The sequence below is a fragment of the Lissotriton vulgaris genome, chromosome 7 (genome assembly GCF_964263255.1).
Source record: "Lissotriton vulgaris chromosome 7, aLisVul1.2, whole genome shotgun sequence".
Taxonomy (NCBI): domain Eukaryota; kingdom Metazoa; phylum Chordata; class Amphibia; order Caudata; family Salamandridae; genus Lissotriton; species Lissotriton vulgaris.
The window spans coordinates 426,249,567-426,266,308 of NC_141695.1; the positions used below are offsets into that span (position 1 = coordinate 426,249,567).

The 16,742-nt window shown below is 45.7% G+C and overlaps 1 protein-coding gene across 4 annotated transcripts in view; it reads right to left on the reverse strand.

The window, feature by feature from the left end:
• LOC147701782 (C-Jun-amino-terminal kinase-interacting protein 4-like) overlaps positions 1-16,742 on the reverse strand; it is an 861,003-nt gene that overhangs the window by 221,052 nt on the left and 623,209 nt on the right. For all 4 annotated transcript variants that reach the window (XM_086930413.1, XM_086930411.1, XM_086930412.1 and 1 more), the window contains exon 21: positions 1,243-1,323. In XM_086930413.1, the coding sequence (XP_086786539.1) occupies positions 1,243-1,323 (81 nt within the window). The remainder of the gene's footprint in view (positions 1-1,242; positions 1,324-16,742) is intronic.

Consider the following 16,742-nt stretch of genomic DNA (forward strand, 5'->3'; position numbering starts at 1 on the left):
TCCCCACTAGACTGGTGATCTGACTGTCCACACTCGTCTGGAAGTGCACTACGACGGCCTGGGTCTGGACTACCTTTGGCAACCAGCCATCAAAGTAGGGGAACACTGAAGGTGTCCTGTGATCACCGCCATCGCTATCGTTTACACTTGAGGGGTAGTGGTGTGGCCAAACCGAAGCACCGCAAACTGAAAATCCTCCTGGTCCACTGTGAACCATAGAGAACAGAGCAAGAATAAGGAAATAGGAGTCCTATTACTATCTAGCCTCTAGGATCTAGGGCAGACAGAACCTGGGTACCATGAGCAGCTTGAATATTTTCCTTCCACAAGAAGGCATATGGAGGGCAAATATTTAAAATAGGATGAAGGCCTCCATCCTTCTGCAAAGAAGTGAGAATAGCACCCAAATCCTTCTTCCAAGGCTGGAACCCTCTTTATGGCCTATTTGGCCAAAGGGCCTGCACTGCAAGCTGCAAAATATACATGTGGTCCTCCGTTAGGTGCCCTGATGGTGATGGAAGGTTAGGCACAGTAGAAAGAAATGGGAGGGCATAGCTCCATTGTACAAGTATTATCTTGCACCCCAGGAAGAAATGGCAAGCCCTGTACCCTGTGGGCACGCTAAAGCGGTTTTGAATTTAAGGTTGCCGGAGGGGCGGGGCACTGACCTGCGCTTCATTCCAGATATCCTGCACATTGTTTATGTGAGTCGCAGCCCGACATCAAAATGGATTAAGGGCTTAACTGGCTCAACCACAAAGAGACATAATTGTTTAGTAAGATACTAGCAGGTGTAGAGTGACCCAAAGAACGATCTGCGCATGACACTCTTTACTCCAGTCAAAGGCCAGAGTCCGCATTCTCACCAAAGAAGCAAGGGGCATCAAATGGCATAACTATCAAGGATGCCTGGATATCCCTTGAGAAGCCTGCAGACCTCATCCAAGCGTGGCGCAAATCACCACGCTTGGGGCCCACTGCATGATCCAAGCAATCAGCTCTATCCAGGTTTTAAGTCCTTTGGTGTTCCAAGCTACGATTTGGAATGAATGAAAATATTCCACCAGGAAGCACTGATGCACATTATAGTGTGGGTAGAGTTGCCACCACGGTGAAGAGATCTGTAGATGGAGGTGAAATGAAATGTTCCTAGAACCTTCTACACCGGTTACAAGCAAAACACTTTAATCCAATCATTAAAAACCGAAACACATTAAGTAACAAAGTTTGTGCCCAACTTACACAATACAGTGAACGGCATCCTTCAGCTGCACCTTCTGCATACACTCTCTCCAGTCCGACACTGCTGAGTGAACATACAGGCTGGTGAGAGAAGAGGGGATAAGGGGCAAACAACAAAATTACTTTCCGTTTTTAAGCCAATCTACCTATTGTGTTTAGGGAATTGAGAACTGTGGACATGGAAGGACAATGAAGCTGAAAAACACGATATGAACAAGACAAGCAGATGTAAAAGAAGAATCCTGCCTAGAATCAAGGATATGTTTAGAGCAAGACAGCACTGCACCATCTACCAAGAGTCCTTAAAGTGTTATGATTCTTTTAAGGACAACATTGATGATGTGAGAAAGGGGGGTACAGACTTGGGATTCAATTAACCTAAAGGCTCTTAAGTGTTTCAACAATGTGCCCAAATCAGGAAGCAGCTCAGAAAACGTCACTCTCACTAAGCATAGAAGGGTACAAAATATGACAAAGTATTATCTGCCTCAATTTCAGCAAAGAGCAACTAGCATTCAAGACAAAAAGAAATACATTATCACATCATATGTCAAACACTACCCAGACCCACATGAAGCATGGATGGGAACTATATAATGTCAATTTGGACACATTAAAAATCACAAGCCATAAAATCATTGTTCTCAAAGAGGCAATTTGAAAATTGGCTCAATCATCATGGATAGGCAATCGTTGATTCACTTTAAACATGCACCCCCATCTCTTATGGGAAGCATAATGTACTGTTCTACTCAATAACTGAAACAAAATACTCCTTTTACCATGATGGTAACATTTCTCTCAACACACATGAACATGAGCTTTGGGCGTGGTATAAAGCAAACATCCACTTTCTGCCCTAATTTTGACCATTCCTTCAAAGTTATCATGATCTGCAATACACAAGTTTTCCTACAAAATATCTGAAATGCTAACACATTTTAAAACAAAAATATCATTTTAATTAGGAATTTAACAATGTTAAATAATGCATAAATATTGCACTTTTGGATAGGGCTATCTTCAGTACATATCCATAAATCAGTAACGTGTGTAAATCCAGTATTTGTAAAGCGAAGGCATCCCGGCGTAGGGGCCGTCGGGAAGATTAAGCAAGCTATTGCCCAGAGTCACATGGTGCTGGCTGACGTACCGTCGGTGTCAGGGATCGAACCATGAGCCCCAGATTCCAGCCTCAGTCGCCCTGGCCGCGGTGATATAGATGCCATGGTTATCACAATACATAATATTGCACGAGATATACAAATAATTATAACAGTCGTAAATGCAAATCAGCGTTGGTAACCGTTAAAATTATTTTTCTTATACACTAATAATATTTTAGAAGTTAACATGTTTACCAACTCCTTGTTAAAGGGAAGGAGGTCGCCTTGAGATCCTTCCCCCCTTTGTGAACATAATAAAAACATGTATGGTAAAGAGGGCAGTAGTCTTTAGGACCACTGCACAATCAAACAAAATGCAACTTGATATTCAAACATCTACCCTACACATATGTTAATGGTGGTAACATTTAAAAAGCACGGTCACGCCAAAGATCCGTATTTGAGGCGAACCCTAATGATTTCGTCAATAGGCTATTCTTTTTTGCAGACCCTACAATGCAGAAGGATTGTTACCCGTATTCCTAGTTCAGCACCATGGAAATTATCAATTGAAGTAAAACAATCCCCCACCATCCTGGCTCTAATTCTCGAACAGTAAGGAATATTTTCTTTGGAGATCCTTAGAGCCATCTAAAGTATTGTAGTTCTACAGCAGTGCAAGGCATAATAGGACAGGGAAGTTGCTGGTGTGTTAAGAAAAAGGTATACCATTTTTACCTTACATTCCCCTTCATTTTGTAAACATTTTTACGGGCATCAGGTTGCTGCAAGGTGGTTTTGAATTTAATGATTTATGAAGTTTAAAAACATATATATACCAGTGGAAAAACTGTTGAAATTCAGGAGGAGATAGGCTGCAATTAAACACTGCATGCATACATATATATTGCACAGTGACGGGCTCCAGTGCACAGTAAGGTCTGAGTTTCCATTAGAAAGGCAATTTTGTTTTGCTAATAGCATTTGGTGCTGTTCGGCGAATCTGCATGAAACTGCAAAAATACTGTCACGTTTGCTCCTTCATACAATGTTTTGCGCTCATAGCTCAAGCAGGGGCTAAGAAAACAAGCATTTATAATGCAATTTGTCTCGTCTTTGGGACCTTATAAGTATTTAGTGATGCAGCAAATCGCACATTAGTGCAACGTTTATATAGTGGCTATAAATGCATCACTGTGTAAGTCCTCCGTCAAATAATAATATGCAGCCCCCTAAAATTCTACAGCATGGGGTAGTTTGGCGTCTAATATAAAGTAAAATTGAACACCCCTAGGGGGAGTGAATAAAGTTCAAAGGAGCGGTTGCCTTCCTGGAGAAGTGTGGGGCGGATTTCGCCTCCAGCATTATGCTGCTTACACCCACCTGTAGGTACGCAGAACTGTTCAACAAGAGTAGAGTGTAACACAGACGCAGGAGAAGGCCTGCCTGCAGCACAGCGCCCCCCAGTGACGGAAACAAGCCTGAGCCCGCTTCTGAGTCTGGAAAGGATATTGAATAAATCCCTCTTTAATTTCAAAGAAATATTACCTTAATGCCTCCTACCGTGCATTGAACGTTTGAGGACAAAGGAACGCAAATTATTATAAGAGGATTTCAACTTCGAATTGCAAAGGGAGCAGTGACTGGAACGGCGGCAAGTCCCAACACCAAGGAGTGCCAGCAGCTCTTCCTCTAAATGGCGAAAGAGAGTATGTGGTGGTGACTGCTGTGTGAAACTCACAATAATTCCCTTCATAGGTGACTGAGAGCACCCACTGATATAAGGTAATGTCCTTCCACTGAGGGAAGAAATACCTCAGCCTTTCCCCGACAGGTGATCAGGGAAACAAGATAGGGAGTTTCTGTTTGTAGGCTTAGGTGCCTCAAATGGAGCCAGCTCTTCTGCTTCCACAACTGTTACTCATGTAACAGTTTTCAGCCTGTGGAGAGTCTTGAACGCGCTGCTGCCAGAAGGGTGGTCCCTAGGTTGCAGCTTTGACACCACCTCTGCTCCTCTGTCTGAGATATGCAGCCATGGGAATAGGGGTCTGGGGGGCACCCATGGACTTCACGATGTCGGTACCCTTCTTGATTTTCTCAAGTATCGGATCGACCTCTCCAAAAGAGACGTTGAAGAGGTGATGTTGCACCTCAGTCCAGAATCCAGAGATTTTAGGCCAGGCATTCCAGATAAATATGATGGTGTTGACTACCCTGGTGGCAGTGTCCCCTGCATCTAATATTGGTGTTTCACATTAAAATGCCCTCACTAACACAAGCCCTTGACCCCCACTTCCTGTGGAACTCTGGGAGATGCCCAATGAGCTTCTTCATCTCCTGCCAATTATCGTGATCACATCGGGAGAGGGGGATCATGAAATTGGTGATGCAGTCAAACCAACGTGCTTGCCTGCGGAATGTCTGCATTTAGTCAGGCAGAGAGGCACCTCATGTTGCCTACGCTGAAGCTTTCTGGGTGCTGTACTCCCGACCATGGAGTCAGGGGGAACTAGACTGGGTAAGTAGGAGTGTGCTTAAATTTTGTTCTCAAAGCTTGGTGTAACGACTTTGACCTTAATAGGCTCCTTAAAGTTGGTTAGTGGCGAGCCTTGCCATTCCCTTCAACATGGGAAGGTAACTAACTCTTCTCTCCATCTTGGGCACAGTTTTAATGAGGAAGTCATCCTCATTCAGCACAATATGTGTTTTACTTTGTGGGGGCTGGGTCGCCATTTGAAAGACAGCATGGGGTAGGTAGTGTTGGGAGCAGACACCCAGGCAGGATAAGTTTCAAGACCAGCTGTCAGAAGAAAGAACCACATATTCCTCCCATGGGCCTTTCCCTCCCCAAGCATTAAGAGAGGTATGGACAGCTGGGATCAGAGACAGTATTCTGTGGCTCATGAGGAAGTTAGGGGAGAGGTGGCGATAGAGATGCGTGGTTAAGGCAAAGGTTGTAAAGGTGGAAGGCTTGTAGCTGGGTCTCTAACCCTCTTTAAGGGATGTGGTGTGAAGGGTTTGAAACAAGTTTCCTCCTTGAAGGCCAGTCTGTGCTCCTTTAGGATTCAAAACAGTCCTGTAGCTGAGGGCTTTGCTTGCGTCTTGTTGTCAAGGGAGGCTTTAGCGCCAGTTTCAGTGCTAGTTGGGCTTCCGGTATCAATTTCTGAGTGGACCTTTCCGGGGCCTCAAGGTCAAGGAGGAGCCAAAAAGCATTGTGGCTCTGCAGCTATTGTCACAGCCGTGCTGGGTGCCAACTCAGTCTCTAGATGCTGGGGAATGTTGGTTGGATAAACTGAACTCGAAAGTTTGTGCTGTTTTCGGCACAACATGGGGCTCGAAGACTGACTCCTTCAGGAGTGATGCTCCACCTTAGTCGGAGTGTGCTCTGAGAATCAAAACTGATCTGAAAGCACCGACTAATCACAGAAAATCGATCTTGATCTCAGTCCACGGCCTGGGGGTGGCCCCTGCTCCACGATGACTTCATGTTCTTCTTCTGCCATGATACCTCTGAGACCATGGTTTCAGGACTATTACTGCCTTGTACGGCTAGCATGCTAGAGTCGTCTCAGGAAAGCTTGATGCAGCATTCTGTGATGAGCCTACAGCCGTTCTCTCTGGTAACGGAGGGTCTTCTTACAGCAGAAGGCATAACAGGTGTCGTGGTTTGCATTCAGAAGATCTAGGAACCTACGGGATCAATTGGTGCATACCTGCCGGATTCAAGAGGTTAAAAATTCAAGACTCCCCTCTGGACACTATCCATGAGGGGGGTGTTCTGTATGTGAGCTTACAGAGGTGACAAAAAGTGTGCAATTAACCAGTGGGAGGACTTGGTATTTTACTAAACTTACCAATTGTAACATTCCAAATGTTATCTATAGATTGACATGCCCGTGCGAACTGCACTACATTGGATTGACATCAAGTAAGATTAAAATAAGAATTCAAGAACACCCGAGTACGTTGAAAGCGGGGAAGTTAACCACACGATTAGTGAGCCACTTCCAAGAACAGAAACACAATCACAAAGACATCAGATGGATTGTATTGGAAAGAGTGTCGGGGAACTCCTACAATATGGAGAGCAGAGCAGGTTGGCTACCAAGGAGGCACGTTGGATTTATCTGGAAGGGGCGGCCCAGCGGGGCCTGAATGATGTTATTGAGTGGAACCGAGTAAGGGTATACACTCAATTCATCTTCTAATGTATCAGTGGGTTCAGGAGGAATCAGGCAGAATCATACTACACTGTCAAGATTAAATAGAGTTATATGTACTGTGCTGGTCATTTTGCCTATTTTTTTGCCTTTCCTGTGGGGCGATGGTGGTGTCAACATTGAAGTGCTGGTGTGACAAAATGCACATATTGTGATATGTTGGAAGAGTAATAGAGAGCACCCCTCGAACACTGTGATAACCCCGTCGATCTTCTCTGTATATTATAATCAGGCCGAATATTTCAAATATGAGGAGAAAATGTATTTGTGTTGTAGAATATCCATAGTAACAATGAGGGCGTTCCAAATATGCATTCGTTTAAAGGGGCCCGAGATATGAGAATTACCCTTTAAAGATGGAGCCCACGGAAATGGCCACGTGATTGGGACACACCGGAAGAGGGTGAGTGTGTCAAAGACTCTTGCGCCCGAGTGATGCATTCAAGTAGCTACAGAGACAAACAACTAACGTGCGCTGAGTCCGAGGTCGGACACAGGAACAGAGCGGTAAGTAGGCTAAGAGACTAATTAAACGGTGGCAGAAATAAGGAACAGGGAGAAGCAGTGTGGCAGTAAACAGTTGTTCGTAGGTGGCAAGCATAGATGGGGCAGTTGTATATACATATACGTAGTTAGCCCTTAAAATTATTCAAAAGATGTACTGAGAAGCTGAATACTAATTATACGGGGCTTCATTCGAGGCTTAATAAAATGGAATAGTATGCCTTGGGTGAGGGAGGTGGAAATTCTATGTCCCTTCTGAAGATTCTGAATATTGTGATGGCGGGGTGAGCTACGATGCAGATATCACCTTTGATAAGAAGTGTTTGTTCCTACAGGTTGACCTAAAGCAACGCTGACAATACATGTGGGTGCTGTAGACGCTTATACATCTCCATTGAGAAGGGGTTGCCGGTATGCACGGAGGGGGCAACTTCCTGGTAATTATTCTGAATATGTATGCAGTAGTAAGTTTTAATTGACACGCTTTGTGCGTGATGTTTTTTATCATGTACTGTGCTAACTTTGTGTTACGTATTGTATTGTAATTGCATTTATATAGCGCTTACTACCCCCGACGAGGCGTCATAGCGCTTTTTCGGCGAGTAGCACGCTACTCCGGGACCCATAGAGGATTAGTGTTGAATTAGTATAGTGAAACATGCAAGTACATTGTAAGTGGTGGATAGGTTAGTCAGTTATTTGGATTTGGAATGATAGCATAAGGATAGAGACGATCAAAGGTTTGTATTTATATAGCGCTTGTACACGCACGCTATTCAGGAAGCCTACAAAGGATTAGTGGTGAATTAATATGGTGAAATATGAAGTAATTTCAGTGGTGGATATTAGTCAGTTACTTGGAGTGAGAAGGATAGCGGAGATATAAAAGGGGAAGAAAGATTTGCATTCATATAGCACTTGTTACCTCTGATGGGTGTTGAATCGCTTTTACTGGCGAGTAGCCCGCCACTCAGGAACCCATAAAGGATTACTGTTGAAAATTAGTATAGTAAATAAAATATGAAATAATTTGGAGTAGTGGATATGTTATTCAGTTATTTGGGTATTATATTAGTATAGTTTATTATGGAATTTGAGAAGTGAACAATGTTAGTCTGTTAATTTCGATTGAAAAGGATAGTGGAGGGATAAAAGAGTGAAAGGTTTATTTTTAGATTTGTTTTAGGTCTTAGCAATAGGAGGAGGCTTTTGGATGAGTAAAATGGAGTTAGCCCTAGTCCAAGCACCCAATAAGTTTAAAAACCTTGATATCTACGTCCAATAAAGGCCCTAGCCCTACCAGTAGTCCCAAAACAAGTCCATGCAACCAATGGCACAGGTAGCCCTAGTCCATACTTCCAATAGAAAGCCTAACCCTACTCTAAGTCCCACACCTAGTCCAGCAACCAATAACACCAGAAGCCCTAATTGCTACTTCCAATTAAAGGTCTAACCCTAGCCCTAGTCCCACCCTACTCCCAACAACCAATAACATAGGAAGCCCTAGTCCCTACTTCCAATAGAAATCCTAAACCTAGCCCTAGTCCCAACCCTACAATGATTGAATCACAGACCCAGAAACCAATCAGAACACTCAAATACCCAACCAATGAGGATATTAACCCTAATCCAATAGAAACACCAATCAGTGTAGACATGTACCAACCACTAGTGGACCATATAAGGTCCCAGCGACCTCAGACAAGGTTTGCTGGCCAGAGAGTTGGAAGCTGATTCTCCTGTTCAGAATATACTAGGAGACAGACAGGTTCAACCCACACTTTGGACTTCAGCAGGTAAGGGCCTCACTAGCTTCAAATCTAACAATACTGTTTGAATAAAACTTTACTCCCTCTGCTGGCCAAAAAACGAAGTGCACTGGCCCTAGTAAAACACAGTTTAAACAGCTCACAGAAGCACCCTCTGATGTAGAAAAATCCCTGCTGAGGGGAGGGGGGGGGGGGCTGGGGAGCTGGTTTCACTGGCTTGTGAACACAAAATGGTGGCTGGGAGTGCACTGTTTTAACATACAGGTCTTAGCACAGAGCAAAGGAGAAATGCGGAGGAAAAACAGAATTGTCACTAAGGAATGAGAGGGACAAACTACAGAGGTTGGACTGCAAATCCCACAATTCAACACACTAAATGGAGGCAATCATGGGCAGAGAAAACCACAAATTTAAAACACAACACAGGTGATAAAATATGCAATTACAGGCAGGCTAAAACTACAATTTTTAACTGTAACAACCACAGGCATAGCAGTAAACACAAAGTGAAAATCCTTTTTTAAACAACTTTTTGTCTTGGGAAGAGACAGCACTAGTCTGTTTCCTTACCACTTCATGGACACTGCTCACTGCAATCTGGGGCACAGGTAGGCTGCAACTCACAAGATGGAGGAGAATGATTTGGGGTGCACCCAGCAAGGCCTTAAGGGGCCTGGGCAGGTGTGAGAGGAGGACTCAGACTTGCCTGGTAGCTAAATAGTCAATGGTTTGCTGGCCTGGGGGTGGGGGCTGGGCAGCTGCTTCTCCTGTTCAGAATCTCCTAGGAGACAGACAGGCTCAATCCACACTTTGGACTTCAGCAGGTAAGGGCGTCACTAGCTTGAAATATAACAATACTGTTTGAATCAAACTTTAGTCCTCCTGCTGGCCAAAAAACGAAGTGCACAGGTCCTAGTAAAACACAGTTTAAACAGCTCACAGAAAGCACCCACTGTTTTAACATACAGGTCTTAGCACAGAGCAAAGGAGAAATTTGGAGGGAAAACAGAATTGTCACCAAGAAATGAGAGGGACAAACTACAGAGGTTAGACTTCAAATCCCACAATTCAACACACTAAATGGAGGCAATCATGGGCAGAAAAAACCACAAATTTAAAACACAACACAGGTGATAAAATATGCAACTACAGGCAGGCTAAAGCTACAATTTGTAACTGTAACAACCACATATGTCTTGTTTTTAAATTGAGCAGACACACAGCAGTGATTAAATTGGTGGTTTTGCCAGTGGTCGTTTAGCTTGTTTTAAGTTTGGAGAAGAGAAAGGCAGTGGGAATTTTGCTTCTTTAGAAAGGGGGTCAGAATAGGACTGCACAAGGTGATTGTTCTGAGTGCAGGTTTGATCTTTTTCACACATTTAAATAGTTTCAACATTTTTTCACAATATTCTTTGTGATTTGGAATTGCCAATGATGAGTGTTTCCATGAGGCGTTTCCAAATCAGTGCACATTTTTTCTTTTTCTTTTACATGAAACACACGTTATTTGCCTTAAAAGGGGGAGTGACACTGAACAACTTCTTTTACAAAATATGGATAGGAGCACCCAGGAGCGGACAGCATTGTGATAGCTGTAGTTCAATAATTCAGCCAAGACATGGCTTTGGGTAAGCTCACAAAGATTGTCCTGTATCAGATCAGGTCTTTTTCGATTGAATATTATGTGAGGAGGGCGACCTGGTCTTTGTCCTTCTAGAGATCCTTTTTTGTGTAAGGCAGGGTCCACAGCTTGTCCTCTGCTCTTGCGCTATTCGGCTCTTGTTTGTTCATCTTTTGGAGTCAGTCGAATCAGAGTTCCTGGTGTCAGGGGGCCGTCCAAATACTGAATTAAGGGGCGTTAAAAGGGAGTGAAGGGTAGTAGCCAATGGGCTACTTACCCTTGGGCTCACTACACCCCCAATATGACCACTTCCTGTGGGGAGCGGGCACAACATGGTCCTAGAGTTTCTAATTCCACCAAAATCAAGATGGTGAAACCCTTTGTTAGTGGAGCACATCAGACAACCCACCTTAGGGGTGCGACTAGCCTGGAGGTGTAACAAGCCTACTTCCATAGCTAATTTGCTGCCTGTCCTGGTGCCAAAAGGGCCTCATGGGGTGGCATCTTCCCACGCCGGGGGGAACCATGGTCGCATTTCAAAGGCAGCAGGTGCTTTGACCCCCCTGGACTTGATAGGCTAAATCACTAGCCTTCCTGCTGGAAGAAGCGTGAACACCTTCCTCCGGAGCATGCATTGTTTCTTGCCTACGAGAGAATGGGCTCTCACTTGCAGGAGGTCAGACACATGTTTTTTTTTTTTAAACACCTTTATTAGCGTACTTAGATACATACACAGCTAACAGCCTACAACCTCCAGGGCCGGCAGCGCAACATTCACAATGATCAAGCTTTCAACGATGCGATTACACAGCCATTGTGCCGACAACCCTGGGGTCCGGCGGCGTACAGCTTCCTATGTAACGATATTATGCCTAAGAGTTGGCCTGTCTACGCAAAAGCCGGCCACCGGGTATCTCAACAGCTATATGCAAGTACTGTGTAGGGCTTATGTCGACAGCTGATAACAGAGGTGTGTTTTATTTTTTTTTGTGATTGAAATAAAACAATCCTCGCTAACTGCAAGGCCCCTAAATACAACCCCCTCCACCCTCCATATACCAGCTCCCTGAAACTCCCCCTCCCCTGGTTCCTAACCTAATTTCCAAGTCTATGGGTTATCGTGTGAGTCCTCTGCGCGATGTATCGGTTAGTGTGATGTACCTCCCCTTGTATGGCCCTCCCAGCAGGTCGTAAGTGTATTGTCCCATACCTGGCCACTGGCGTCAGGAATGAGCGAAACGCCACAGGTCTCACGGTATGTGCGTGACTCTGCTGAGGAGCGACATGCGTGCCCCGCAGAGTACCTGACTTACCCCCGGTCCAAGACCACGGGATGCTTCAACCGTGGGGTTGTATGTGAGCATGAGTCTTACCAGCACTATTGTGTCTCTTCCTGACCATCTGGTTGGGAGTTAGGAGGGCCCTCCCTGGTGTTCCTGTAGGCAGTGTATAGTCCCCAGAAGTTCTTCGGACGGCTCGTGGGGGCGGGGGGGGGGGGGGAGTAATTCACTGTAATGCTCCGACTGGGTGCAGCAATATAGCATGTCCCTAGCCCACCGTTTCTTTGTCGGGAGGGGACCCCTCATCCAGCATTGTGCCACCGCACGCCGGTCCAGCAATAAGCCCATGTCTGCTAGTCGTCTCATCACTACCGGCAAGGTCCTGGAGTGGCTTAGTAGCGCGAGGGCCAGGTCAGACACATGTTTGTAGTGACAAGCTGGATGATACCAGTCAGTCAGCACACTAGATAGTGGTAGGATTTTCAAGGGGCACCTCTAAGATGTTCTCTGGGTGCATGTCTTCATGAATCCACTACTGGCATCAGTATGGATTTATTAAAACAAGGTGTTTGATACCAAACACTATAGGTTTCAGTAGCCATCATGTAGCTGGGGAACTCGTAATGACCAGTGCCTAGCACATATAGTTACAATGGCTTCCCTGTTCACTTGTACTATCTAGTAATTGACCTAGATAGCACAGGATCATATATGCTCATGCAGATATGTCCTCACATGTAATATAATGCACCCTTAGGGCTACAAGGCCTGCTGTAGGGGTGACTTACATATATTGCATGCCATGGCATGTTTTCACACTTGTTTGCACCATTTCACGCAGCGTGCAATGGCAAGCTGCGCAAGTTCGGTGGTGGGTCCCTTAGGGTGGCACAATACATGCAGCAACACTTAGGAACACTCTTTAGTACCCATGCCCTAGGTAAAAGGGGTACCATTTACAAGGAATTTACAGAGGCGCTAAAGGTCTTGCCAATTGGGGTATAATTGAACAGTTACCTTGTTTAAAGGAAAGAGCCCTGGCACTGTGGACCTGGCTAGCAAGAACCCAGTGCACTTCAGTCAAAATTGCATCAAATAACAGGCAAAAAGTGGGGAGGACCAAGTCAAAAAGTGGCACTTTCATACTTATAATCCCCTTCTCCCACCAAACGAAAAATAATGAGAATAACCTTTCACAAGAGAGTCTTCATCTTCTATATGGAAAACCTGGACGGCCATCTGCATTGGCATGACCAGTACCAGGTCTGTGCTTCACTGTAAAGTTGATTACCTGTAGGGAGAAGGCCACCTTCACCATGTAGTCTTTTCACACTTGTTTGCACCATTTCACGCAGCCTGCAATGGAGATCTGCATGAGTTTGATAGTGGGTCCCTTAGGATGGCACAATACATTCTGCAGCCCCTAGGAACCCTCTTTAGTACCCATGCCCTAGGTACCTGAAGTACCATTTACTAGGGACTTACAGAGGTGCTCAAGGTATTGCAATTGGGGTACAATTGATCAGTTACCATGTTTTAGGGAAAGAGCACTGGCACAGGGGTTGGGTGAGTAGGGACCCAGTGACGTCAGTCAGAATAACAGGCAAAAAGAGGGGGTGACCATGTAAAAAAGAGGCACTTTCCTATAGTTCCGGCATCAGAGATATGGTATTCTCCATTTGTTTTGCTTTTCCTCTCGATTTTTCTCTTGTAGATGATGTTGACAGCATCAGCAGTGGCGGTTTGATAGGCACTGCGGATGAAATAGGTTTAACCGTCGCTTGTGTTGTCGACTAGGCAGTGACCAATGTAACCATCGACAGGATGTGTGCCACAGACTGTACCACCAACAATGTATTTGTTGTCATCGAAGAACTGACCACGATCACAGTTATTGTTTTAGTGGTTGACGTCGTAGTTCCCACCCTAGACGGTGTAGTAGACTATTTCTTCATCGATGGAGTGCTTGTCGCTGATTTCTCCGTTCGAAATGCTGGCTATGGTTTGCTAAACTGGTGAGAAATCTGAAGGGAAGGAGTAGAAGGTTCAGATTGTGATTTCCCTGGTTTTCTGAGTAAATATCATGAGCCTTATTCTTTTAAGAGTGCCTTTCGGAAAGACTGTGCTCCTTGTAAGACCCTTGGTGAGTCTTTTTTTAAGACTTCTTAGGTTTATGAGGTGAACACACTTTTGATCTCTCTCTCCCTTTTTGAACCCTCCCGGAAGATGAGGAATAGTACTCATTATCCTGAGAAACAGGTTCTTCCTTGGATTTAAGCTTTTGGAGTCACAGCAAAAACAACCCCTCTCTGTCTTTTAAGGTTTTTGAGGAAAAAGTACAGCAGAGGTTACAATCCTTTACCTTGTAAGATGGGTCGAGGAAGTATATGTAGTCCTTGAACTGGTCTTCAGAAGGCAGCCTCTTCCTTCCACAGATTCCACATGGACATTGTAGAGTTAGATTTGAGGCAGATGGTAACTGGTAGTAGTAAATATATATATCTGACGTGCCCGCCAGCAGCACGTGAAGAGGACCCGTTCTGCTAAAGCGTCCTGCAAACATGTTGGTGACAAGCTATTTACCCGAGGTTCGGATTTTGCAGGACCGCCTCATGGTCGGATCAGGCAAGTGGCCACTGTCAAGAACAGCCCGTGACTTCACGAGGGAAACGGGACCACTGCATCCTAGTTTCATGGCTCGGTCTGACTTTGGATATGAGGCAGGAACGCTGGGGACCCGAGGGAGCGCTTGGACTTTTACTTACGGGGGCTCTCCTCTAGTGCACTACACTCGCACTGCTTTCAAGGATTTACAGCATTATTTGACTCCACCAACGGTACTTACCTATGCACTGCATGTTGGGTAATGCAGTCCAACCACTTTGAACTGCAGCTGAAACTTTGCAGTGGGTGGAGCTAGCTGACCTCCGTGCATTGGGAGGACCTGTGAATATCAAGGGTGAGAGGAGGAGTGTCCCCGTTCAGCTTGCGGCATCCGAAGAAGGCACAACGCCGAAATGCATCATGCCATATACAAGCAGCCATTAAAGTGTTCCCGAAAGCTCCCCTTGTGTCCTCTGGCTTTCTTCACGGAGGGGTCGATGTTTTTGCATATCTGACGTGCCCGCCAGCAGCACGTGAAGAGGACCCGTTCTGCTAAAGCGTCCTGCAAACATGTTGGTGACAAGCTATTTACCCGAGGTTCGGATTTTGCAGGACCGCCTCATGGTCGGATCAGGCAAGTGGCCACTGTCAAGAACAGCCCGTGACTTCACGAGGGAAACGGGACCACTGCATCCTAGTTTCATGGCTCGGTCTGACTTTGGATATGAGGCAGGAACGCTGGGGACCCGAGGGAGCGCTTGGACTTTTACTTACGGGGGCTCTCCTCTAGTGCACTACACTCGCACTGCTTTCAAGGATTTACAGCATTATTTGACTCCACCAACGGTACTTACCTATGCACTGCATGTTGGGTAATGCAGTCCAACCACTTTGAACTGCAGCTGAAACTTTGCAGTGGGTGGAGCTAGCTGACCTCCGTGCATTGGGAGGACCTGTGAATATCAAGGGTGAGAGGAGGAGTGTCCCCGTTCAGCTTGCGGCATCCGAAGAAGGCACAACGCCGAAATGCATCATGCCATATACAAGCAGCCATTAAAGTGTTCCCGAAAGCTCCCCTTGTGTCCTCTGGCTTTCTTCACGGAGGGGTCGATGTTTTTGCATATCTGACGTGCCCGCCAGCAGCACGTGAAGAGGACCCGTTCTGCTAAAGCGTCCTGCAAACATGTTGGTGACAAGCTATTTACCCGAGGTTCGGATTTTGCAGGACCGCCTCATGGTCGGATCAGGCAAGTGGCCACTGTCAAGAACAGCCCGTGACTTCACGAGGGAAACGGGACCACTGCATCCTAGTTTCATGGCTCGGTCTGACTTTGGATATGAGGCAGGAACGCTGGGGACCCGAGGGAGCGCTTGGACTTTTACTTACGGGGGCTCTCCTCTAGTGCACTACACTCGCACTGCTTTCAAGGATTTACAGCATTATTTGACTCCACCAACGGTACTTACCTATGCACTGCATGTTGGGTAATGCAGTCCAACCACTTTGAACTGCAGCTGAAACTTTGCAGTGGGTGGAGCTAGCTGACCTCCGTGCATTGGGAGGACCTGTGAATATCAAGGGTGAGAGGAGGAGTGTCCCCGTTCAGCTTGCGGCATCCGAAGAAGGCACAACGCCGAAATGCATCATGCCATATACAAGCAGCCATTAAAGTGTTCCCGAAAGCTCCCCTTGTGTCCTCTGGCTTTCTTCACGGAGGGGTCGATGTTTTTGCATATATATATATATATATATATATATATATATAATATATTTATTCACTGAAAAAAACATAGGTTTGACACCAGTTATAGTTAGCTGGGTGATGTCACTGACCATGTCATGAGTGATGTAATATGTGACGTCATCAGCAGTGCATTGCAAGCGCGCAAGTTATAGTGAGTCCAACTAACTATAACGTGGGAATTTCAATGGTTTTATGTCAGTAAAATTTCCAGCTAACTATAATTGGTGTCAAACCTATGGTTTTTTCAGTGAATTTCAAAGGTTTTTTTAATGCTAATTCCTAACTATATAAGACCTGAAAGCCCACCAGGAATCTCCAGTATGCGCCAGGGGACTGCATTGCAGAGGTGTAATGAGGCTATGCCCCTTGTTACACCTCTCTGCAACGCAGCCCCCTGCCGCGTTTGCAGAGGGGGAACTAATTCCCCTTGCATACTGGGGGTCCCTGGGGGCCAACTAGCCCACCAGGAGCCTTCAGTATGCGCCAGGGGGCTGCACTGCAGAGAGGTGTAATAAGGCCACACCCTTTTTTTACACCTCTCTGCAACGCAGCCCCGTGCATGTTTGAAGAGGGGGAACTAATTCCCCTTGCATACTAGGGGTCCCTGGGGGCCAACTAGCCCACCTAGAACCTCCAGTATGCGCCAGGGGG